Here is a 26,978-nt window from a genome sequence, read left to right on the forward strand (position 1 = left end):
TCAAAAACTATTTTAGCATTATCTCTTATGTAAAAAAAAATGTTTAGCAAGTAACTGTGGCCAAGGTCAAAAGTGACACACTGAACACACATAGAATTAAAGATCCATTCATATGAATTAATTCAAAATACTGTCACACAGAAGACTCAATACATGTATACCTAAATTTTGGTTATTCATCTTTTTATTAAAAACCCCAAGTGTCATGTATTGTTTCAAAAATGCTACATACACAACTGAAAGAGCAAAATGCAACAAGAACCAATATGGCTACCTAAGCATGACCTGAGGAAATAAAGCACCAATAGACATGCTAACATAGAAGGGAAAGGCTCACGAAGCCTCAGCCACAAAGAACTACAGACAACTAAGGAATACTGACAGTGGAAGAAATAGTCTTCCCCAGCGAAGAGCACACCAATTGGTTATCCAATAAGAAATGGTCAGTCCTGAAAATATACATACAAATAACATTACACAGACTGGGAAGGTTATATTTATATATTAAGTGTATGTGTGTGTGTGTGTGTGTGTGTGTGTGTGTGTGTGTGTGTATGTGTGGGTGTGTGTATGTGTGGGTGTGTGGGTGTGTGTATGAACAATTAAAGAAGAAAGGCCATGAATTTTATGGAAAGAAAGGTAGTATATGGGAAGGTTTGAAGGGAGAAAATGATGTAATTACAGTATAATCTCAAAAAAATCTTTAAAAAAAGAACAGAGTTGATGCTAAAATTACCATACTTCAGCATGGAAACTTACAGCAACTTTATATGCAGCTTCTATGTAGAAGACAAGATTCTGTATGAAGGCCACTTCATCAAGGGTAAAAATAATACGCAAACCTAATAAAGAAAAGCAATGAGGTTATGAAGGAATACTGTAAAGAGAGTTGTCAGTTACATACAACAATTAGTTTGCTAACAAATAGGTCTTTTTTTTTTTTTTTTAATCGCATCTTTACTTTTCTTATTGGGTATCAACAGTTAACTCTGAAGTAAGTCCTATGGTTGATGTGTAACTTCAGGGAAAGACAGGAAGTTGGGGGAGGGGTAGCTCCACTACTGCAGATGTGCCTAAGGGAGGAAAGAGTCAGAGAGAAAGCATGTACCTCTGTAAGATGTTATGTTTATGCAGAGAAGATACTAACAAAGCAAAGATTTTTAGCTCAGAAGTATCAATGGCATTGTCATCAGCCTTGGGCGAGCGAAAGCAGAAACTGTATATACGCCCAGGTAGAGGCCAGTTTCTGCCTGCAGCTCTCGGACTGGTCCCCTGCATTTCCTGCTGTATCACAAACACAGATGCACATAGGGAAGCATGCTTTTCCTCTGCATAACCTACTACTAAAACTAATTCTATATTTGTAGTAACCTAATACTACTTGGTGTGTTCTAAATGTGTCTCTCTGAAGTTCAGTGTTGCTAATGAGAAAGGTGTGGGGGCCTATATGAGTTTAGGCCCTGATGGTCCTCCCTCATGGATGTCTTAAAACCCTTATGAAAGAGGCTCCATGGGGCATTCAGTTCTCAATTCATCTGTCATGCAAAGGCATGGCTTTCTACTTCTTCAGAGGAGGCAGCTCTTACCAGACAGTTGAACTTGGGATCTTGGACTTTTCAGCCTCTAGAGTTATGAAAAAAGAAACTTCCACACTGCTTAAATTTCCCAGTCTTGGTATTCTGTTATCATATTACAATGCACATTTCCCCCTTCACTTTCTCATCTGTTACTCAAATGGCCCTGGCTCACCTGAGGCTGTCATCTGGGCCAGGAACAGGAGGAAGAGAGAGGTGGCATCCACCTGGAGGTGGCCCCACTGGTCATCACCCACCACAGTGCTGCATGTGGCAGTGTTGTACTTGGCATGTAGGCTGTCCTTGGTACTCTGAGTGTGCTTGAACTTCTCCACTTTGTCCACCTGAGGAAGAAGGAAATCTTGTTCCACACGGTATATTGTTCACAGATGGCAGAAGTCATCTCTAGGGATAATCACTGGAGCTACTAGACCTCTTACCTGTGATTTCTGGGAGCCAGGAGGATGGGCAGTAGCTGCTACTGACCACTACACACAGGGGCCATGATGGAGATTCCTCCTACTTATTTAATGGAAATATCTCAGCGCACAGAGTTTTTAGAAAGCTCTACACAGATGAGGTCAAAAGGGATCCTTGTCTACAGACTCCCAGCAGGGGTACATGGTAGGTTGTCAAGGATATAGGGAGGGGAGAAAAAGAACCTGTTTAAATTCCAACTTCTCTTTTCTTAACATGCTAGAGAAAAAGAGCACAATGTCTTTGGATACTCCAACTAAGGATGGGATGGCGTCACACACATCTCTGAACCAGTGCAGAGTCTAGTATAAGGTTCTATGTATAGTACTGCAATGAACTGTTTCATTTACCCTACACTGATGATATCGGCAAATGATAATGTCAATTTTAAAAAATGATTTACATGTATTTATCTTTTAGTGTCTACATGTGTGTGTGGGGGGACACATGTGAAGCTAGAGAACAACTTGTGGAAACTGTTTCTCTCTGTTGAGCTTGTGGGTCTTGGCGCTGAACTCTGGCCTTCACGCTTGGTAATGGGTGCCATTACCCACTAACTCATTCCCAATAATGACCTTCTTTAAAAGTTCAAGAGCTCAATCTGAAGGAAAAACACACAGAATAAGAAAGAAGTAATGCATGGCTTTCTGGGTGGTTTAAATATTGCTTTTCTTAATTAATAAAAAAGACATGTTCTCTTTTATACACATAGATCTCTGAAAGAGGGTCTTTGAAAGAAATTGTCCTTTGAGACTATGGTTCTATAGCATAAAACTTATTGAGGATAATTTTAAAAAGAGAAATTAAGCAAAATATTGTGGTTTTCTTCTTGAGAAAGTTCAGAATGTAACATGCATGCTACCCCAATTAAAATGACACAAATGTCACTTTAATGTTCTGTAGGTCCAAGTTTGTCACATTTCACCTACCTGCCTCATCATACACTGGAGAAGACCTCGCATCAGCTTCACTACGTTCTGTAGAAATAAGATAGCATCAGTAACAAGGCGTAGGTTTCTTGCTTCAACAAAACTGATTACTCCTACATGGCCAATAAGCCAGTGTTGTCTGGCAATGTTCCACAAAAGATAGATCCCAACTCTACATAAATATTCTGATTGTTCACGTTATTGAGACTTTTCCGACGCATCTTTGGGTTCTGGAGTTCAGTGCCTCCCAAATGACAGTCTTATAAACTTAATATTCTGGAACTCTACATTACATTTCTTAGTAATTTATTTTTGTTATACTAAGGACCAATTAAGCCTACTACGTCTGTCCAAAAGTAATGCTATTTTGCCAAAAGGGCCATTTGTGACACCATTATTGGACCATCAAGCAAAGTTCTTACAAAATACAAGTGGTATCCAAGGTTTTTTTAATGATGTTATTATTAATAATATGGCAACTGATTACTATCACCACCATCATCATTATTAATCATAATAATACTACATTAATTAGCTATCATATCCAGACACTGTGAAAAACACTTAATGTTTATTATTTTGAATTCCAGCCCCAGCATTGTGAGATGGGTAGTATTTTTACCCTAGTCTCTAGATGAGGAACCTGAGCCTGAGGGAGATGAAGTAACATTTCTCAGACATCATGGACTGAAAGTTTCTACTTATAAGCATGGGTGTATCAGGGCACATACCATGCCTTCTAGGGGACAGCAGAGTAAAAGGGCCTAAAAGTTTGTAGTCAGTGAAAAGTCTGCAAGTTAGACCCTTCCTCCTCTAAAGTACTAGGATTCTTGGATATAATTCCAATTTTTGTTATAAATTATGTTGAGACAGAAAAGATAAACTTAGCAGTTATAATTCTTACAGTGTAGACAATGTACACAATTGTCAACTGACTTTTCCTCAAACAAATAAAAAAAACCTATTTTCCATTAGAAGAAATGCAATGCTTTCCAACTTGGACTGATACTGCCAATCCCCTGTAGTGGTGAAACATCTGGAAATGTGGGAGTAGGGGTATTCTAATCATAACAATGACAGAGGTGAAGAATATTGGAACTTAAGGATCTGGACCAGAGTCCCTAAATGTTCCCAAATGTTCATTAGCTAATATCATACTAATGAAAGACCCAAGTGCCCCTAACTGAATATTACTTGAAGATGCCCAGTGATTATTATTTTCTATAATAAAGGGTGATATTTCCATTAATATTTGTTATTTATTGTGACAGAGTATTACTATACAGCCCTCCATGTTCAAGAACTCATTACGCAGACCAGGCTGGTTTTGAACTCAAAGAGATATATCTGTTTCTGCTTTCTGATAAAGGTGTATTCCACTACGCCTGGTCCAATCTTTTAGTTTATAAACTACATATCAAATAGGAAAAGACATTAAATAGGAAACACCATGGTCTGTTTGGGTTTCAGTTCAGGAACAGAAAATTTAATCAACTTTTGTGTGTGGTGGGGGGCAAGGCTGGAGGGAGGCAGGGAGAGGGTGGAGGGAGGGAGAACTGTGGGGTTTTCACCATCCTGCTTCAGGTTTAACAACTAAGACATGAAGCCATCTGTATAGTTTAAGGCTAAGGCTGTTGGCCTTCTGCTGAGGCAGTCCCTCAGCTAGCCTCTAACTTAACCTGACTTGTCCCCCATTCCAGCTTTCCACATGCTTCTCACTGCCTGCTCAAGTCCTGCAGCTACTGCTCTTATGCAAAAGCCACATTCCTTTCTCAACCAGTTGGCTTTGGGGTCTACTTGGGGAAGGTCACCGTCCCCATGGCAGTTTGCCTTTCTTTTAAAGTGACATCAACAGATCCTGCTAGCCTGGCTCTCTGGGTTGCAAATAACAACTGACACAGGCAATTGACAAGGACACACTTTTTCATGCCCAGAAAATATAATACTTGTGAGTCATCCCAACAAGGGGGTGGGATCTGTAAGACACTTGACATCAAATTATTATACCAGCAAATAACTGATTCACTCAGCCATCCAGCCGTCTTTCTGGATGAACATTCAGAGATTTTTATTTGCAATTTTGAAAAACTTTGTATTCTTCAAAAACTAAGTGATTTTGTCACCTCAGTTAGCAAGCCTTGGTCAAATCTAAACTTCGTTCCCACAGCTGTCAAATGTCCTGCATGCTACGTACCACTCATGCCCATTCTGGTTACTCTAACCAAGCAAGTGCTTACTGGGTTGTAAGCACTTTTCCTGGCCCAGTCATCCAGTAGCTAACAACACTATCCAGGAATATATGGATTAAAGATAAATCCCAGGATTAAGGTGCTCAGTTGGTTCACTGTGTGCTTATCCTTGTGTGAGGCTATGAGTTCAATTACCATCCCCTATATTCCATCTTTACAAAGATAAATCTCAAATACTCTCATGCCAAGGTCATTATACTTTTGTATTTCAGTGCTCCTTACTGTTTGGTTTCAGACCTGGGGACAAGCAACTGAGGTGCATATTTTACATACAAAAGCAGACCTGCCCTCCAGGTTCTCTCAGCATCCCTCAGTGCCTACTAGCATCCCCCCAGCCTTGACCCTTGAACTTTCCAACCCAGGGACTACGCTGCCCTTCCCCCAGAGGGCTCCTCCCTCCCTATATAATGCATATACTGTAGTCTTTCTCCCACTTCTCCTCCTCCTTCTCCTCTCCTCTCCCCTCCCCTAACTCCCTCCCTCTCTTCTTCCTCATCTTCCTCCTCCTCCTCCTCCTCCTTCTTCTTCCTCTCTGTCTCTCTCTCCCTCCCTCCCTCCCTCCCCCCTTCTCTGCCCCCTTTCCCTATGGTGACTCCTCTGGCCTGAACCTTTGGGGGTCAGTGAACAAGAACAGCTTCCCAATAAACAGGCCCTTAATATCTAATCTGGCTAGAACTGGTTCATTTTACCAGATGCGAAGAAATAACCTATCACTTACCTGAACACTATTACCCAAAACATTTGAAAATCTCTCCTATGCTCAGAGTATTATGTTTACTATAGTCATTGTCTTATTAGGTATCATGATTTATGATTTTGGAAATTATTTTTTCCTGTACTGGGGATTGAACCCAGAGGCTCTAGCATGCCATGCAAACATTTTACCACTGAGTTACATCCATCCTCTGACTTTGGAAACCTTAATAATATACCTCCATTGAGCTATATGGCAAATAACACAGGCACAAAAATTAAATGATACCAATTTGGCTCAAATCTAAAGGATGAATATGAATGAATAAAACTGATTTCATAGAATGATGCAAACTAGAAAGAGTTAGCTTATGGATGATTACTAGGCTCCTCCCAGGGACCTAGCGATGGCTTATGTCATCACCTCCCACTATTACCTGCCACTACCGGATGCAAAGGGTCTGCTCTGTTTGCCACCCCAGCTCTCTATCTCTGTTCCCAAGTGTCCTCCCCATTTCTGCCTTTCTCTGTGCCCATCCTCTCTTCTGCCCCTAGGGCTCTGCTCCTGTCTGGTTGTCTGCCTCTGCCCCTTTCTCTAGCTCCTCATGCCCTCCCTTTCTCTAAATAAACCCCCTTATACCAGATCTGCTACATGGAGTCATTTCTCAGGGGAACACCTTGCCATGGGCCTACCAGATAACCTCTTGCCCCATTATATTTCATAACAGAAAGGCATTTTTTAAAGGAAATTTCAAAATTGCTTTAAGCAGTGGCAACAACATTTAGATAAATATTCTTTGGACTGTTACCACTCTGAAAAGCACATGCTTTGGGATATCTAGCTCTGATCCATCAGCTGGTTTTCTTTTTTCCTTTTGGTACCCAATGGGAGGAGTTGGTACATGTGGGAGATGGCCATATATTAACTTTTCATAAATAATCACATTAATTTACAATAACTTATACATATATGAGAAAAATGCAACTACTTCGGCATATTAACAGGTTGGGGGTAGAAATTTGGATGTTTCCCATTTAATGTGATTGGTGATTTTATCATTATCTCAAACACAAAGATAAATGTGTGGTTTATACCATCCAAATGCCTTCACAGAGCATTCTGTAGCAGAAATGAAGGATGGGCCTGCACATAAATGATTTCCTCATGTTCTCTAGTTGAAGAAAAGGTACCATGCAGACAAGAAACTGATGTCAGTCACTATTACCTGTTCCAACTCATAGGCCTTGGCTTTATCCTCATCACGGTCAGCATTCTTGCGGTAGGCCATGCCCAGGCCCCAAACAGCCAATATGCTATAGATATTGTCCCGTACCCAGGCATCCTTCTGGTCATGGCTGGCTGATAACAGCCCAGTGACTGGGTTCTATTGAGAAGAGACACAAAAATGCTTAGCATCATGCTTCATAAAGCTCTCATACAATCAGTGTTTGCCTATGGAGAACTCAAGAGCAAAGAGCACACAGAGACCTAAGTTTCTCTTCTCTGTACCTTAGAGAGATGCCTCACTCATATAATAAGGAACTTTCTAATTCTTACGCTCTTTTTTAGACCTTCAGACCAGACCACACTGTCATAGTGGATAAAAGAGAAACAACACTAAAAAGAAAAGGTCTAATAGGCTTTACCAATCTATGTATTACAAGCTTCAGGTCTGTCTGGCCTTCATGTTTGTAAAGCACTGAACCTGGGAGTAAGGTCACTGTATTCAGGGCCCTGATCCACCTCCTAACTCTATATGTGCAGAAAAGCTACCAAGTCTGTCTGGACTTCAGCTACCATGTCTGCAATCCAGATACTTCACACATCTGAACAGAAGAGGCTATGCAGAAGGGTATATGGGAACCCTCATTAGCTGTGATATTACTGATGTGTTCTACAAAAGCAGAAGAATCAACAAAATGCTTGGACCTTCCCATGCAAAGCTATACACAAATGTTTGTAGCAGCATTATTCATAAATGATAAAAAGTAGAAACAAGTATCTATCAACTAATGAATGAATAAAACATTTCCCTTTCTTTTTAAAAAAAATTTATGTATATGAATATTTTGCCTGCATATATGCATATACATCTGTGTATGTATATACCTAGTACCCACAGAAGTAAAAAGAAAATGCTAATTCCCTAGAACTAGAGTTATAAATGGTTTTAAATCATGTGTGCTAAGAACAGAACCTGGGTCCCCCTACAAGAATAAGTGCTCTTAACCACTACTTCTCTCCAGCCTGGTTTTCTCTTTTCTTTATAAAGGAGATTAAAGTTAATTGTGGCAAAAGATTACAAACCCATGATCATACTAAAAACCAGTTGTGTACTTTTAATAAACAAATTGTATAGTAACTAAATAATATGTCAATGAAGCTATTTATATTTGGGGGTACTAGGGATTGAACCTGGAGCATTATACATGTTAGTCAAACATTCGATCACTGAGCTATATGCCTAGTCCAAATTTTTATTATTCTTTAATCTTTTGATACAGTCCAGTTGTTATCTCCCTGCTGGTCTACCCTCTGACAGTTCCTCATCCCATACCTCCTCCCCATCTCCAAGAGGATGTCCCCACTCACACTCCCCACCAGACCTCCCTGCTCCCTGGGGCCTCAAGTCTCTCCAGGGTTAAGTGCTTCTTCTCTCACTGAGGCCAGAACAGGCCAATATTTTTAAAGCCAACCCCAATAATAATAATGAAAAAAAAAAAACCTCTGAGCCCACAAATAAAATGGTTAAGAAATGAGTCATATGAAGGCAGCTGACTTCTAAAAATATACAAAGAAATATGTATATGATAAAATATACTTTTACAATTAGAACCTTGCCATCTTTAAAAAAATGTCTTACTTGTCAGCTTAATATATTCCCTGTATTCCTACCCACTAGTTTTTGTGAGCCACACAAATAGATAAATGTTTTTAGAGGTCTGGAGTCTTTGCTTGACACTGGTATGTGTTTTAGAGTTTCTATTGCTTTGACAAAAACACTATGACCAAAGACAAGCTGCGAAGGGAAGGTTTATTCAAGTTACATATTCAGATCATAGTCCATCAATGAAGGAAGTTAGGGCAAGAACTCAAGCAGGATTGAAACCTGGACACAGGAGCTGATGCAGTGCTCACGGAGGGGTGTTACTTACTGCCTTGCTCTATATGGCTTGTTCAGCGTGCTTCCTTAGAGAATCCAAGCACCACCCACAATAGGCTCAGCCATCCACCACTGGTCACTAGTTGAAAATATGCCTTACAGCTTGGAGGCATTTCCTCAGCTGAGGCTCCTTTCTCTCATGATTGTGGCTTGTGTCAAGTTGACACACAAAACCAGCCAGTACAGTATGAAAGTAGAGGGGCAAGTTAAACAAAACTCAGAAGTACATTGCCAAGCATGCACATGAGGCCTGGGGTTCAGCTGAAGCATAAAACAAAACAACATCCATTATTCAGAGGATACTATATCATTAGTAGGAAGGTTCATGAAAAAATTCTACTGGGTAATTCTGAAAGAATACTGCCTACATATTATATAATTAATATATATATATATGTATATATGTATGTACACACACATATATATACATACATACACACACATACATACATATATACACACACATACATACACACACACACACACACACACACACATATGTGCAGTGCTTTACATGGTCCCACCCAAGAAACTAAATATTTGGCTTTTCCTTTTAACCAATTTATTCCTTGTATGAAAATATCTAGAAAACTTGACAGATACTACCTGCAGGAGCAACAACATTCAAAGCATTAAAATAGTACTCCAGGTGACAATTCTAATGGCTTTAAAGTCAATGATAGCAATAGTCTTGAAGGGCTGAAAGTACAACTATTACTCCAATAGTGAATTACTATATCTAAAAGAATCACCAACATTATATGCAGAGCATGTGCAGTTTTATTTTTCTGAGGCCTGTTGGATAAGCTTGCGATAGGAAGGCACCAGGAGAACCTAAGTAAGAAATCAGCCTCTTCCTGGCATGCCCACTAACCTTGAGTCTAAGGAGTGACAGCTTACACAGTGTCAAGGGTGGTTTAGATTATAAAGCGTCACTGTCCTGTTAACTACCATGTCTTTTATTCTGCTTCATTAATCCCCACCTTACTTCATCTTCATCTAAGGCTAGATTGTCTGTGCCACTCATTCAACTACAGAGAAATAGGCTGGATGTTTTAGGGGATCTTCACAGTCAAAACTAGACACAGAATCCATGGAAAATTGGGGTGTTACTGCACTCAACAACAACAACAAAATACTTTCTGATTTGCTCACCGCTTTAAATCTATAAAATATGATGCATTATGTAATAACACTTGGGAATTTCCATTCAGTTCGACTTATAAAAAGTGAGATGTCCATAGACTTGTAGATATCCTGTTGTACCAGGTTCTGCTGACGTTTCTAATAAAGATGTCCTAGAAGTTTTGTCTTTCCATTCTTGCCCTACTTGGGGATGGTCTGTCTCATATCACCTGCATTTCCACCCACTGAGTCCTGTGAGCAACCCAAAAGGCGTCCATTTCTTTAGAGGTCTGGGCTCTCTGTATGCCACTGGTATGAAAATATGGGGGTATTTGACATCAATCTGCCCAAGACAAAGGCACATTACAAGGAGGAGAGGGACAGATTTGTCTAGGCCAGGCTTACATTTATGATATGATCATTGTAACTATATGTTGCTTTCCAGTTACATTTGAGTGTGTGGGGAGGTGGGGAGGACCTGGGATGAGTTGAGCGAGAGGGAAGAATAATCAGAATATATTGTATGAAAATCTAATGTCAATAAAAACTAATATCAAAAATTTTATATGACTATAGCTACATATTTCTATGTTGTTATATGAGGGTTTAGTACCCACACACTCAAATTTAACTGGAAAATAGCATAGAGTTAAAATGATCTCTTCTTGGTGTGCTGCTTACTGCTCATGTTCTCAATTGGATAAACCCAGTCCATGTAACAACCCTGTATATGTTTTTCCTTTTTCCTTTGTGCTGTTAAACTGGTTATCATATATTAAATATTATAATAAAGTGATACATACACATATGCTTTGGTATTAATTGTTGCTCACACAGAGACTTCTTTTACAGGGTGTCAGTTTTTAATAACAGGAATCACAGGATCACTGCTCACCCAGCATTTCATATTCAATAGAACCTGATGAGATTCCCCTGTAATCAATCATCCGAAATAACTCAAACTTAAAAGCTTGGAGCTGCAAACTATTTCATGGTAGACACACTCAATAATGCATCCAGGGATCTACCCTTATGTACATTTACAGTTCAGAGCTTTTATTACCACTACAAAAGTACAGTAGTAAAGTCCCTATAGCAAATGTGGTTTTCAACAGTGGGTTTTTTGTCTTTTACACAGTGACAAATTTTATTCAAACAGGCTTCATCGTCACAATTTGATGACATCCCAGAGGTCTCCACCACAGTACCCTTACAATGAGGATAATGGTTTAAGCATATACATATCACTTCATAGCCAGAGAAAAACAACAATAAAAGTGAAGGGACTTGAAGGAAAAATCCCTCAATAAGCTAAAAAGATAGCCACAAAACAGTGCTTCTTAAAGATTTCATGCATGAATGTGCAGGATACTTTCCAGATCAAATCTATAATTAGGATCCACCGTTGTGGCATAATTTACCTTGAATCAGAATCACCTTCTTAAAGACTCTACATACTGATGCATGCACAGATACTTTGGGGGTTATGCCTTCATTTAACATTTAGAGAGTGGCAAGCACAAATCTTATCATAATATTGGCTTTTGCTTGATGTTCATAATGATGGTTGTTTCAGCATCAATTTAATTCACAGCTAGCATGCTAGCATCTTAAAGATAACCAATTTCAGCTCTGTATCTCAACATTCAGTATAATATTTGCAAGTAACTCTAAAAATAATGACGACTATGGGCAGGTTCTATGTATACATATTTTTAAAATAAATATTCCTCCTGTACATAACTTTTTGACATTTTCAACTCCTTGTCAGTTTAGAGGGTGTAAAGTCATACTGCACTGCCACTCTTAGGTTTATTGTATTCCTCTGTCTTTTGGGAGGGGCGCTGGATTTGCTCTTCCGTTAGCTAACTTCTCATTACTTTTCTATGAGGGACTATTAAGACAACTTTCCATGTATCATGTTAAGAGCACAGGATCTAGACAGTCTGTTCAAAACTCTACCACAAAACAGATGTGACCTTGAAGAAATGACTTCAGTATCTCTCTGTAAAGTGGGGATTAAACCAACACCTCTACTTCATGAGGCTGTTTGTGAAGATTAAATAAATTAATATGTATTAAGTACTTTGGAATATTTCTGATATATGTGAACAATAACTGTTTAATGTTAATGAAAGAAACAGTCTTATTCATGTTATTTCTTTTTTATGTACTCATAACTTGAGATAAAGATACGCTGTCAGGAGAAGAATTCACAGTGAGAATTCACATGTAACCACTATTGTAACTTAAAAAAGAAGGTCTGGGGGTACTCAGATAAATTACTGACAATACTGCTAATTTAAAAAAAATTGAGACAGAGTCTCACTTTGTAGCTGAAGCTGGTCTAGAACTCAGCATTGTCTTGCCTTAGTCCCAGGCCCCAAGCTTTGTGTTCACAGGCAGTTGTGCTCACTCATAGAAATCTTTCTGCCTTACTCTACCAAACTCTATGTACCTTGCATAAAGAATGTCCAGCCTTGCACCAAGTCATTGATTTGCCTCTTTTACATTTTCCATTTCTTTTGAAATGGAAATTTGTGGGGAAAAAAGAACAAAGCTCAAAGGTTTTGACTACATTAATCCCAGAGCTTGACCCCCTATGCTCTGGTAATAAAGAGTACTGAAATTTCACTGGCTTCTAAATGCCAAATATTTCTTTCTCATAAATGATTTGCAATTACCCTTAGTCAGATGTGATTTCACTGTTTTCTTCTAGGAACACATGATACTGAGCAGGCTGTATCTAAAATGTTGTCCAGTCTCATGGCAGTGGGGCAGACAGATAACTACCCACAACAGTCAGTTCTCCATAAAGGTGTAACAATCTTAAATATGTGTGATCTAACAAAAGGTAGAGGAATAGATACACAGATGGATGGAACAGACTAGACTTCAGAATCAAGACCATGGGAATATAGCAAACTGAGTCTTGACAAAGATCTAAAAATAGTCCATAGGAGAAGGGAAAGTCCTTTTAAAAAACAGGCAAAAAATGGACTTCAATTGAAATCTCATACTGGCAGACCAGTTTGCCTTCTCAACTATATTGAATATTCTGACCAGGCCATTGGTTAGTTTTCTGATACAATCTTATACTTCAATCCCATAATATAAGCATCCTAAAGATAAAGTTACTGCTCTAGTGAAACCCTGGCCCATTTAGATACTGAATAAATATAGAATGAATGTGCTGGCTCTACTGACTTATAGAATGAAATATTTTCCAAAGATACTTAAAGTACACATCCTATTTCTATGAATACCTGTAATATGCCCAGCTAACACTAGATGCTTACCATTGACTAGAGATTGTTCCATTAGCATGCATGCTCTTCTGCTGAGGTCCTAGGACCCTGAAGAAGCCAGTCAAACATGCAGAGCATAAACTTTGGAAATGATTCAACTGGGAAAATTAGGTTTTGCTCTAGAAGTAGAAATGTAGGTAAGCAGGGAGCTGCTTCAAAAGTAAGATACAGCTTAATGCTCAACTCAGAGTTGAGATAATAAACTAGTACCTTTGCAGGTCAGAAGCTGAGGTTGAGGAGGTAGGAAATTTAACTGGGAGTTAGGGTACAATGCTGGCGGGTGACCAGAGAAGCCAGAGTACATGACTGCCTAGATTGGTACATATACTCTTAAAACATATTCAACACTATGTTTTTGTTCTGGTAAAAGACAAAGGATAAAATCTTCACCCAAGCTAAGAAACAATGTTTACACAGTCTTCTTGGCTACTGGCAATCCCACAATGATTCTCAAAAGCCAAGGATGGAATAGAGTTGAACAACATAGGAGAACAGAGATGCTGAAACAGTGACATACTCTGCTCCTCAGAGGGTATGGGAGTGAAGGGAGGGACAGGAAAGCTCTGTAATGTGGATGCTGAGCTAATGCTACAACTGCAGAACACTTATGAACTTAGACCAAAGACTAAAGCAAACTAGATTGAATTCAACAAGGATTTATTTATTGGGCTCCTGGGTTTACTAAAGCTTGCTGAACTAATTTTATTACCCATCACTCCCACATCTGAAATAACTCAGCTCCCTTTACACATGTACTCCCACCCTCAGGATCCCAACAAATCTTTACACAGAGCCTCCCTTCTCTTCCAAATTGCTCCCTACTCCAGCAGCTACCCTGTGACCCAGAGACATAGCCTGCTCTTGTAATTATGTATATGAAAACTTAACTGTAAAACAGTTAGCTTTTAACAGCAACCAACTAACTGTGGGGGTGCCAATACCACAAAGCTAAGGTTATCTTAACAGAAGAAGGGCAGGGTGTGGCACAGTGGTAGAACACCTCCTTAGCATACATACATCCCTGGGTTAGATTCTCTACAACTCCCATTCCTTTCCTCATACATAGTAGCTTCCAGAATTAGGAGACTCATACTAGCAAGCTCAGTTCCCAATTGTGATGGTTATCCTTGTCAAGTGGCCACAATCTAGAATTACCTGGGAAGAGAATCTCAATGAGAGATACATCTTTCCATAGGCAGGGCTCCTGAGCTGGTTCTAGTTGTTTGTTTGTTTTGAGACAGGGTTTCTCCGTGTAGCCCTGGCTATCCTGGAACTCACTCTGTAGACCAGGCTGGCCTCGAATCCTGAGCTGTTTTTAAGAGTAGAGAAATTTCAGTAAGCACAAATAGAGTTTGACCACATCTATTTTTTTTTTCTGCTCATTACCATGGATGTGATGTGACTAAGCATTCTAACATCCTGCTACTTTGACTTACTTCCCTGCTGTAAACTGGCTTTGTGACCTAAAATAAAAATGGTTTCTCCCTTAGTTGCTTTTTGCCAGTTTTTTTTTTTTTAAATCACAGAAACAAAACCATCATCTGTGGCATTACTGAGAGAAGGTAGAATCGTTAGAAGGTGGGGCTTAATGAACGGAAGTTAGGTTCTTGAGGTTAAGACCTTAAAGGAGACATTAGGATATGAGCACCTCTCTCTGCCCTTTTCCCCAATTCTTAGCCATGAGGTGCACAGCTCCAATGTTGTTCCTACCAAGATACACTATGCTGTTATAGGCCCTCAGCAATGAGGCTATGACTGCAGGGTTGGAATTTCTAAAACTAGGGTCAAATAATCCTTTTTTTAAATGTTTAATTTTCCCAATATGTCATAGTGACAGAGACAACTAATCTAAGATTGATAAGAGAATAAAGTAAAACAAAGCCATGCAATGTAAAATTTTATCCCTTGAGCTCCTGAATCCAGCCATGCCTGAAACCAGAACAACTTCCTGCACTTTGTAGTTACTTGTGCAATATACTCTCATTTGTGTTATAAGGCTATTTGAGGTGAGCTTCTGTCATCTGCAACAACAAAAAAATCCTGACAAACACAACAATAAATGCCTACATACTGAACTAGACAGTGTAAAAACTTTATTTGATGATATGTTGAGGCAAGATGAGATCAGTACAAGGGGCTTAATACAAAGAAGCACAATTGCCTCAATGTCAATGCAAGACTGAGCCAAAAGTAAGGCAGAATATACATATGCCTGATGGTAACATTGACATACTAATGTATACCAGTCTGCACTCCACTCAGTGAGGTCACACAGATGAATGTCAACATCTACACACTAGATATGGCATGGAGAATACACATTCTCTTTCTTCTACCTACTCAAAACGAATAAAGCTCTTTATTAGATGTTGTCCTTGCTTATACTACTAGTTCCTTATGATCCAACCTCGGTAAAAGGTAGTCACAGAAAGACCTAAAATCTTCACTTTGCTACCCTACTCAAAATTCTCCACTGTCCTTCAGACAGAGTTGAAATCATTTATATTGCCACTCCAAACTCATGTGGTATTGGCGCCCAAATAGTGACTCCCAGGACATGTGGAGTTTGTATCTCCTCAAAACAATAGCAGTAATCTTGCCTGACCATTCTCCACTTAAGGACTGGTTGCCTCCTTTTCCTTTCTCTGCCTGCTTTTCTTTCTGACAATCAGACCCATCATATTTTAAGGATGTTAATACGTCTGAGAATTGTCTGTATTGGTCCTGTAAGTTAGAAACAAGGAAGCATGGGACATCCCACACCACAGATTACACCACTCTAAAGATCTTAATGCTAACCACATTTAGATAAACACTGAAGAACCTTGGAATGAATGGTGGAAATGGGGTGATGGGTAAACTTTATGCTCCCTTTGATACCAACCCCTCTGTTGACCTTTGTATCTACCAACAGCTTGTACTCACAGCTAAGCCTGTACTAACTTATTGTTCTACAGGAAACAATAGGGAAGGATCAAAATCAATAGCATCCTGCAATAGTCAATGCATTCAATATGTTGTTGACTTTCTCCTGTTCACCACACACCCAAATGCCTGTTTCTTTTTGCCTCTAGCACCCACCCCCTGCTTGCTGCAATACCCACAAATACTTCTGTGATAAAGCCAACCAAGAGACAGACCTTCATGGCTTTTCCCTTTTGATCAAATATCTACACTACTCCTCAATCTTCTAGGCCTACAGACCACCAAAGTGCTGCCAATGAGACTGTCACCAGCTTGACTTGTACATCACCCCTTTTCTTCCTTTGGTGTAAGGGAAAGATAACCCCCCTGCATAAACTTATCCCCCTGCCAGGATTTTGTACCCCTGTTGTGATTATTCCACAGGTTTGTCTCTTTGAGGAAGAGAAGGTAGCACTACTGCTACAAATCAGACAGAAACAAGAGATATTCATCCCCTTGCTAGCAGGAATAGGACTTGTCACCTCCCTTAGATCTGCCGGAGCAGTAATAGCTGCCATTGTCCAGACACATCACCTGGCTGGAGACTTTTGAGACAAGCTTGCTCAGGGAAGACATCTACAACTCCCAGTCCTGAATTCCACCAGTGACAGATAAACTTTCTTGCTGGGGTTGTGCTCGAAAATGGGAAAGCACTAGATCTAATAACTGCTGAACATGGGGGAACTTGCTTGATATTGGGGGAAGAATGTTGCTTTTATGTGAATGAATCAAATGTTGTTGAGACCAATGCTAACCCCCTCCCCTCAAAAAAGCAAAAGAAAAAAACAACTCCATAAAGACCTGTTCTCAAGGTTTCAATCCACTGAACAATTAAGTTCCTTTAATAACCCCTTCTTTTCTTGGCAGTTATCCCTCATGAGCCCTTATACTATGTTTTATTCTGATGCTTGCTCCTCCCTACCTTATATAATTTCTCTGACAACAGATTACCACCACTGCTAGAATCACCACCAACCAAGTTATGGTCCACTCTCAGACCCTGGACCCCTCTGATACAGGTTATAAGGCATTTAAAGTCCATGATAACACCCCTTCATTATAAAAAAACAGAGGGAGATGTTAGGGAACCTCATTATTAAGACAGCAGTCCCCCATGACTAGATGGCTTTCTGACCTTGGCACAAAGTGGGGGATGGGGCTTCCCTGTCTCTGTCTGTCTCTGTCTGGAGAGTGCTCCTGAACATAGCTGGCTGGCCTTGTCTGAAGTGACCTTACACAGTGCTCTCTGCAAGGCTGCATAACTCAGCACACACATACTGCTCTGGCTCCATACCTGCATCATAATTAGGTGCTATATTATAGCCAAGAAGCCCTTCCCACTTGATTGATGTTATAACCAATTAGCCCTTTCCACTCGTATCATCCAAAAGCCATTATATACCCTATCTCTGAAACAATAGCCTCATCTCCCTGCAGCAGTCTCTGGAGGTCACTCCATCCTACTCACTGCTGTCCGAATGTTGCCCTCCACCTCTGCCCCCTTTGTTACCTCAGTCTGGTGGCCACCAGCCTCCAGGGAGAAAGGGGAGGTCACATGTTAACTCTTTCAATCACCTGGCATTCACTCTTTAGCTTCCCCCAAATCCACAGGAATTCCTGAAACTTTTGGGCCTATACACATGTTCATGCTCTCTTCTCTGTGGAGACTTCCTTGACTGAATAATTATCAATGTCATTTCCCCAAGGATGTTGGAGGCTTCAATAAATCTATCTGTGGCATTTTTCCCTTTGGCTGTGTGCATGTGCATGGGTGTCTGTCTTGCTCAGTTCTGAGGGAGGAAAGTACAGCTCAAATACTAAGAAAGGACTAGAATAAATGCTGAAAATACATGACTTACCATTATTATACATGCTAGTAAAGTAAACAAGTAAAAGTGGAAAATCCTATCCACAAAATTCTCAAAACTCATTAAATTCATTCATTGTGCTAGAATTTTATTCCAGAGACCATCTTTAAAAATATTAAAAGGGAGTGGTGAGGAATAATGTTTTGATGTATTTATTATGTGTATATGTGCATGCATAGGATTGCATGTACATTAGCACGCCTATAGAAGTTAGAGGACAGCTTGCAAGAATGTGTTCTCTCCTTACACCATTTGGGTCTGGGAGAGCTAACTCATCTTGTTAGGCTTGGTGGCAAGCAACTTTGACCCACTGAGCCATCTTGTCAGACCCTAGATATATTTTAACATATTTAAAATAATTGTATCTGTAATTAAGACTACTAGACCTTTCACTCTTTGTGTGTTCCTTTGGATCCAGCATGGCCTTGGTAGGGACAGAATAACTTGGTTCCTGCTCCTGGGATAGGGCCAGCAGGTATGAGCCTCCATGAGTGTCCATGGCTGCTGTGGGCATACAGCTTGTTTGTATAATAATGGACCAAGGACTGTCCTCCAGGTTAACGTTTTAAGAACTCCATAATAATCAGAGACAGCATGAGTCCAGGAGGCAAAGGTGTAGCTAATGTCTCAGCATAATGGTAAATGCTGGGACCTTCAGGGCTGCCCTTAAAGCTATGGAAAGGAACTCTAAATATGTAATTTATAATCAAAAATATATAATTTCTCAAAAAACAGGGATGCAATATGAATTATGAGAGGCTTACAAATGGAAAGGAACAAAAGCAGCTGCACTGTAAGCCAATTGGTCAGAAAGATACTAAGAAAGGCTCGGAAGAGATTTAGGGCGTGCTGATTGCAGGCCATCCCATCCAGCTTAGTGTTTCTCTTATCAGAGGCAGGCAGATCTCTGAGTTCTTTTGCAATGTTAAAAGAAAAAAAGTGTTTGCTGTCTCCCAAGAACCGAAGGGCTAGAATGGTGAGATGCTTATTTATAGAATAACCAAAAGGGAACCAAGAGGAAATGACTGGATAGATAAGTAAAATCAAAGACTGGGCTTATTATATACAAGAGATGAGCTATCCCAGAGAAGTTTTTAGGATAAAAGAGAGAACTGCTTGGAGAGCTGACACAAACAGAACACAGAGAGCTGGGTGGAGCTCTCCAGAGAGAGCAGAACTTGGAGAAAGCAATCTGGAAAGTGGAACATAGGCTACCAGCTTGGACCCACGATTTGCCTTTGAGTCATTTGTTTTGCAGCTCCCAGATAACCCTACCTCAGAACTCCTCTCCAAGCAGAGGCTGGTCCTTGGCACTTTTTCTCCCACCTTTCTCCATCCCCTTTTCTACTCTTTTAATCCCCTAACTTTAGGTAGGAGAGAAAAAATAAGAGGGGAAAAGGGTCAACAATGTCCTTTAACTACTTCCTGCTGATTAGGAAAAGTCAAATTCCTTGGGGCAAGTTTGATCTTTGAAGTCAAGATATCTAATTTCTTCTTTTCATCTCTTTGCACACTACTATTTAACAAACCGCAAACAACAACTTCCAACAACCAACTGGCCAACCAGCTCCTTCTATCAAGACTCTAGCATTTGTATATCCTCTGAAAAGTCCTCCAAATTCCAAATATTACACACTCAAAAATATGATCTACAACTGACAAAACCACGCCCCTGCTAGAGCATGAGGCAAATCATAGTCAGCTGCTTTGAAACAGCTTTATCCCCACACCTGGGACTAAAAACCAAAATTCTCACTACATACCAGCTTTTGTAAAATTATACCTAAACTTCAAGTAGGTCAGAGGATATCACTGAAAATGTGAATTCTTGGGGCTAGACAGATGATTCAGGAATTAAGAGCACGAGGACCCAGGTTCAATACCCAGCACATGCTGTCACTTCAGGGAATTGACATCCTCTTCTGGCCTACTCAGGTACCAGGCACACATTTAGTGCACAGACATACATTCAAACAAAATATTCCTATCCATTAAAAAAAATAGGGTTTTTGTTGGTTGTTTTATTTGTGTTTCTCTGAGGGGGGGTGGGGGAGACAGACAGACACAGACAGAGCTGCTGCATGTAGCTGCCTCTTGCTTTACCTAACAGATCAGAGGTATGCAATCTTCATTTTTTTTCTTTTTGTGCGTATTTAGCTCCTCCCCCTCTAGTTTTACAAACATAAGTCAGGCAGCTGCTTCATTCCAGATCCTATTACTCATCTTAGATGCCTCCAAATGTACAGGAACTGCGCCAGGTCACTTAACTTCTATCAAATGACTAATCACTCTCTTAGGAGATTTTAATTTTTTTGCTACTCTCTCATTAGTCACTGTAGTAAGAAGCGGGGGTTTACTGAGATATCAATATTCACTTTGGTGTTGTGTTAACTTATGTAACACATTCATACTCAAGGGAGATATTAACTACCCTGTGGCTGATCCATGAAGTCTCAGGTATCCACAGATTACTAGATACAGAGCCAGCAAAGTTCTACCAGAATAGGAACAACATAGATCCCACCCATTATTTGATCCTTGCATTTGCAATACCGATTTTTATGTCTTAAATTTCAGTTTTGCCTTCAAGTGACAGAGGCACTGTATGTTTTTATTTATTTTTTCCAGACAGGGTGTTGATAAGTAACCTTGGCTGGACTAGAACTCATGACACCCCTCCTCTGCCTCTATAACATCTTTGGTAGTCTTGATTTGTGCTCTCCAAAAGAGATTCCAAGAGTCCACAGTGGACTTTGCTGGGTAAGACAAAATTACAAAGGATCATGAGACTCCTGAAATTTTTTAGTTTTTCTAAAGAGAGGACAGGATATTTTTCCTTCACAAAATATTCAATGGGTCTATATCCACTTTTTTACATGCCTTTTATGAACATTAATGGAAACCTCTTTATGTCATATTACTATTAATAGTCACACTTAAACATAAAAGACAGGCTAAGCACAGTGGTGTGTACCTACAGAAATCCAGCTACTAGTGAGTTTAAGTAAGGAGAACACTTGAGCGTAGGAGTTTCAGACCAGCCTAGGCAACACAGGGATACCCCGAGTCTTACAATTCCTTAAATTATTTAAAATATAAGCACAAATGAAAAGGGTAACATGGCAGAACTAAACTTGGTGAAATATTTAAAGAAACAGCTAATTCAAGTTTCATATTTTAAGACACACAGGGAACAGTTTTCACTTATTATTTACAGCAATCTGATGTACTTAAACTATTCATCTGCACCCTCCTAGCTTGGTCCTGAGAAACTTGGTCCAGAGTACTTATGGTGGTTCTCAGCTCACAAGAAGGACGATGTTGATCGTGTCAGCTGTGGTTCTTTCACTGTGAGATGAGAGATATGACTAGATGCTATTTTGGATCCTTATGAGCCCATGAAAAGCTGAGACCCAGGAAAGGTGATATACACCTTTAATCCCAGGAGACAGGGCCAAGCAGATCTCTGAGTTCAAGGCCAGCCTGGGACAGAGCAAGTCCCAAGTAAAGAACAGTTTAGGTCCAAGCATGGTGGTACACTCCTTTAATTTGGGCCACACCTTCTGCTGGAGGCCTACATAAGGACACTGGGAGAGGGAAGGCTCTCTTCTTTTTTGCCTGCTTGAACTTGCCGGCACATCTGTTGGAACCTACTTCAAGATTCCAGTGTATACAGAAGACCAGCTGAAACACCTAGCCTTGTGGGACTGAGCAACTACTAGATTCTTGGACTTCCCATTCACAGCTGCCCATTGTTGGGTTAGTTTGACTGCAGACTTTAAGTCATTTCAACAATTTCTCTTAAAATATAGAGACATTCCATAAATTTTGTGACTTTAGAACCCTGACTAATACAGAATCCCAGCTCTATCTTTTGAACATGAGAATTACAAACAGGCTAGACAGTGGTGACAAACTCCTTTAATCCCAGCACTTGGAAGGCAGAAGCAGACATATCTCTGAGTTCGAGGCCAGTCTTGTCTAGAGTGAGTTCCAAGACAGCCAGGACTACACAGAGAAAGTCTGTCTGAAAATACAAAACAAAAGAATTGCGAAGAAGCTGTTATGCCCACATGTGTTCTGGGGACTCTTTCCAAAGCTCACCTTGATTTCTGAAACAAGCTCTTTCACTGGGACCTAAAGTTTACTGATTAGACGAGGGTAGCTTGGCTAACAAGTCCCCATGATCTTCCTATTTCCACCTTCCCAGTATTGGGGTTAGAAGTATGCATCACCACATCTGGCCTTTACATGAGTGCTAACACCTGAACCAGGGCCCTCATGGTTACACACCAAGCATCTTATCAAGTGCACTAAGTTCTCAGCCCTTTGCTTATATTATCTTAACGGTAATTCTTAAGCTTTTGACTTAAAAGACATGATAATTCATTCCTACACCCTCTCTTCTAAGGCAATAAAGGACTCAGAGCACTTTAACCCCAGTCTTTTCTCAGTCTCCTGTCATACTACTTCCTAGACTTAATTCTATTGTTTTCTTTTTTTCTTTTTTTTTTTCCGAGACAGGGTTTCTCTGTGTAGCCCTGAGTGTCCTGGAACTCAACTTTGTAGACCAGGCTGGCCTCAAACTCAGAAATCCTCCTGCCTCTGCCTCCCGAGTGCTGGGACTAAAGGTGTGCGCCACCACCGCCTGGCTAATTCTATTATTTTTCACTCTTCTACAGTTAGTCTTTACTACTGCTATTTATTCCATATACCATATTCTATTTATGTTATTGTTTTCAGTTTGAATTCCACTGTTACTAATCTCAATGTAGTTCTTGACCTAGTCTCTCTTCTAAATTATCATACTCAATAATTTCTAACTACTGTGAACACAAAGTTGACTACTATTTTCAGGTTCATATTCTCTTACCACTATTTCACACTTCACATATATTAAGAAGCCTTCAAACAGAATCATTACTGAAGAAATATTAAAATCAACATTTTAAAATCTAGGCTAAAAAAATCTAGAAAATTCTTTCTAAATGTCAATACATTCCTGAAGAGACTCCTCGAATGTACATTCAATATGAAACTTGCTAAATGACTATTTTATAGACATAGGTCTTTCCTTTTTTGCCTTAAAAATTCAAATAATGTACAGTCACCAAGTATTCTAGATTTGGCAAATAACATACAGGAAAAGGTCTTCTCTTTTACAGATACAGGAACATATTAGTGGACATGCTAGACGATGTGACTAAACTACTAAAAGGAAGAATAACGATCAGCTTGACACTCTTATGAAATGAAGTCTAACTTCTGAAACCAATATAAACTAATCTCAACTTAAAAACAAAATAAAAATTGAGTTCAGAGCTTATAAGAATTGACTTGAAAAATGTGTCAGAAACATGCATATACTTAGAGAAGATGGCACAATATAGCACAAACTACAGAAACCTACCTCATCCATTTTTTATTATGATTTAAAAAAAAAAAAACAACACAGAACACAGGGGACCTACCTAATACCACTCAGAAAAGATGATAAGGCCCTAAGCAAGTTAGGCCTCTACAGGTGAATAGTTGCTGCAGCAGGATAAATGCAGGGGAGCGCTGGATGGGGTGTGCAATTGTCTACTTGCAGATTCACAGACTTTCCCAGGAGAATTATCTGGAGTATTCTGGTTATCCAGAGGAAAAGGGAGAAAATATGAGGGCCTTTTCACTGACTGCCTACCCCCAAAATAAATACAACTAAAAGGCCAGACAACTGCTCTTTAATCATTAAAATGTTGGGGAGGAAAGTCCAACTCTACAGCTATGGTGATTGTTTTGCTCCTGAGCAAAGGCAAGCCTGGACCAACATATGTGCCCCTCAGGTGCCACAGAACTCATAGGAAGTATTTTCTTTCAACAAGGGTTGAAGGATACTATACTGAGCCGGAGACATTGCTTGATGAAGAAGAAAGAAGCACTAAATCTCTGTACTTGGGATCTGACTACATCAATGGAACACATAATTATGTCCAAAGACCAGAAAACAATTAGCAGCAGTATCAAGCCTTCCAGGAATGGGAGCATCATGGGTCAGGATGGTCATGAAAGGACTGAGGAACATGTGGTCTGTATCAAAAGCACCCACTGCATATTGATTGCACATAATGTGCCCTAGGAGTACACTAGACATTCATTTAAAAAAAAAATAACCAATTCCCATTCTACGGTTGAAGGTGTTAACTCAGAAAAGATAAACAGAAAGCTCTGGGTATAATGGTGTACACCTTTAATCCCAACACGCATGAGGCTAAAGCAGGTCACTTTGAGGCCAGCTTGGTCTACATGGCGAGTTCTAGGTTAGCTTGGACTCTTTACAGCTCTTTCTATCATAGTAATGGGTAGAAACATTTTCAACTGGGATTTTTACGTTTTATAGTTGTAATTACATTCTAAGAATAAAAGCAAAGAGTAACCTCTCTCTCTGCTTACCCCCTCTTCAACTCTCCACTGGAGTGCCATGTCTTGCAGAACTCCTTCCTTGCCATCTATGGCTTGGCAGTGGGGTGGAGGAGGGGTGGGGGAGGGAGTGTTTTCCTCAAATAAACCCTGCATTCCTTTATGAGCAATCCTCAGAGCCATTAACATATGGAAATGTTTCTCCTACATTTGCAGAAATTTCTTTTGGTGGCAAAGACAAGCTGATCTAATGTGAAACTCTTTTTATAGTCTTTACTTATTGCTTAGTGTGAACATTCATATTCCAATGCAGAAATAATAGTGGCTGTAATTAAGGGGTACTGTCTGGACTACTCTGGCTATTAGAGTATGCATATAGAGTATGCATATGATTTTTAAAATCAAGACATTTCTAGCTTACAAGCAACATTTGGCCCAACATGTCTCAAACAAGAAACACTGAACTTATTATACGTTATTCATAAAATTCACTGTGTTGTGCTATGAACATTTTTTTTTCTTTTACAGTGCTGCAATCCAACCCAGGGAGTTGAGAATACCACGTAAACTACCACTAAGTCACACCACCGGCAGTACCATTTATTCATTTTATGTAGTTTGTATGATGCCTTGCATAGAAAAGATACACAATAAATTCTTCCTGAGCAGGAGGCCAAGGTTGAAAAATTAGCTAAGAAGAAAAAAAATGGTTAGTGGTTTGGAAATGACCACCAACTGCTACTTCCTTCTCTGACTCTCAAAGCCCTAAAAATAGCTGCTGCCAATTGAAGGCAAGCAATATAGCTGATGTCTTTGCTCTGAACAAAAATAGCTCAGTGGTCTTACACTGGGGACTCACACATAACTTTTGCCAAGCAGGAAGCATAGCAGGTGTATTCATACCTGAGATTATATGCACAGTTTCACAGGACCCCTTGATGCTGATGCTCTGTGCCCAGAAGTTTTGTTGGCTGTAAAGTAGCAACCAGAGTGGTCATAGGGTCCTCTCAGGGGGATTTCTAACAAGGGAGGGGCAGTAACAGTTGCCCACACTCTGGTCAGATGCAAGCCTTGGGAGTTTTTCACTCCTGCCTACTGTTCCCAGAGTAGACTTCACTGTTCTCATTCAGTGTGCTCTGTCCAACCTAACAGACTTCTTCATCCAAACGAGGCAGTCAGGAAGGACCTCGAGGGGGTCGTCCCGATGTGTGTGTGTGTGGGGGAGGGGAGGAGGAGGAGAGAAAAAAAAAAAAGGTCCCAGAATTCTGCAAAGCAGCCGCAGCAGCTGTTCAAAAGCCAGAACGCCTGATTTGTGAGTAAAGTGAATAAAATAGCAGTAAGGGAGTAGGGTGATAACTGGCTAGCAAGGACTGGATTAAAGTCGGAAACCTCTTAACTAAATGCAAGCTCTCATGAGTGACAGAGGCCTTGGGAAGAATGAGTTATATCAGTGGGCAGTTTCGACCGTTCTCTGGGCTGCTCTCTGTTTACCTGGTAACACAGGATGGTTTGCTGCACCAGCCTCGCGTACCCGTCCAGGCGGACCCCAGAATTGCTCCTGCTCCGCATCTCGCCCAAGCTCATGGGCCACGGAGCTGGACCTGCCCGGTGGTGTCCGCCAAAGTTGCCGCCTCCAAGCTGACCTGGTCCTCAAAATATTCAGCGTCAATGAGTTTCTTCAAATGGGGCCGAGTGGGAAGAGAGGAAGAGTTTTCAAACTGAGAGACCCAAAGTATGACTTGCAAGGGGAGCCAACCAGAGTGTCGCACCGCTGGGCGGTGTGGGGGAGGAGACTGGGGTGGCGCTATCGCGGCCCGGCCTCCTCCGGGTCAGCAGCTGCCCCGAGGGTTTCTAGCCCCACCGCCATGCTCAACAGAACCTAGACTGGGCACTAGGCTGGAGAAAGGCCTTGGCGGTACCCCTTTGTTTTGGGAGGCGGCTCCGGGTTGCCTGGGAGCTCACCCAAGCCCTACTAGGCTCCGCCCCCGTCGTGGGGCGGACTCTCCAAGTCTCCGCCTAAAGGGAGAGGGTCTAAAGAGGAAGGCCGCTGGGAGCGGCGGGGAGCTGGGCTCTGAACGGAAATTCAGTTTTTTTCATTGACTTTGCTCCTACCTCAACCTGCTTCCAACCGCGGCTGAGGCTAAAGGAGCAGAGTCCTTCGGTCGCGGCCCCCGAGATACGGAGGCCACCCCTCACGCCGGCCCGAACCAAGAAGCGGAACCCGT

General features: G+C 40.6%; 1 protein-coding gene across 6 annotated transcripts in view; it reads right to left on the reverse strand.

The window, feature by feature from the left end:
• The window catches only part of Phka2 (phosphorylase kinase regulatory subunit alpha 2), an 83,550-nt gene extending 56,572 nt beyond the window's left edge, over positions 1 to 26,978 (reverse strand). For 2 of the 6 annotated variants that reach the window (XM_085837932.1, XM_085837931.1), the window contains exons 1-5: positions 26,245 to 26,827; positions 7,149 to 7,307; positions 2,981 to 3,028; positions 1,750 to 1,918; positions 760 to 842 (exon numbers count right to left, since the gene is read on the reverse strand). In XM_085837932.1, the coding sequence (XP_085694058.1) occupies positions 760 to 842; positions 1,750 to 1,918; positions 2,981 to 3,028; positions 7,149 to 7,307; positions 26,245 to 26,337 (552 nt within the window). In that variant the 5' untranslated portion in view covers positions 26,338 to 26,827. Of the gene's footprint in view, positions 1 to 759; positions 843 to 1,749; positions 1,919 to 2,980; positions 3,029 to 7,148; positions 7,308 to 23,822; positions 23,967 to 26,244; positions 26,828 to 26,865 lie in introns of those variants that run through there. The other 4 variants (XM_021153153.3, XM_029473162.2, XM_029473161.2 and 1 more) reach the window with 4 other exon arrangements.

The sequence above is a fragment of the Mus caroli genome, unplaced genomic scaffold (assembly GCF_978045245.1).
Source record: "Mus caroli unplaced genomic scaffold, Mus_caroli_1 scaffold_5, whole genome shotgun sequence".
In the NCBI taxonomy this organism is placed as follows: Eukaryota; Metazoa; Chordata; class Mammalia; order Rodentia; family Muridae; genus Mus; species Mus caroli.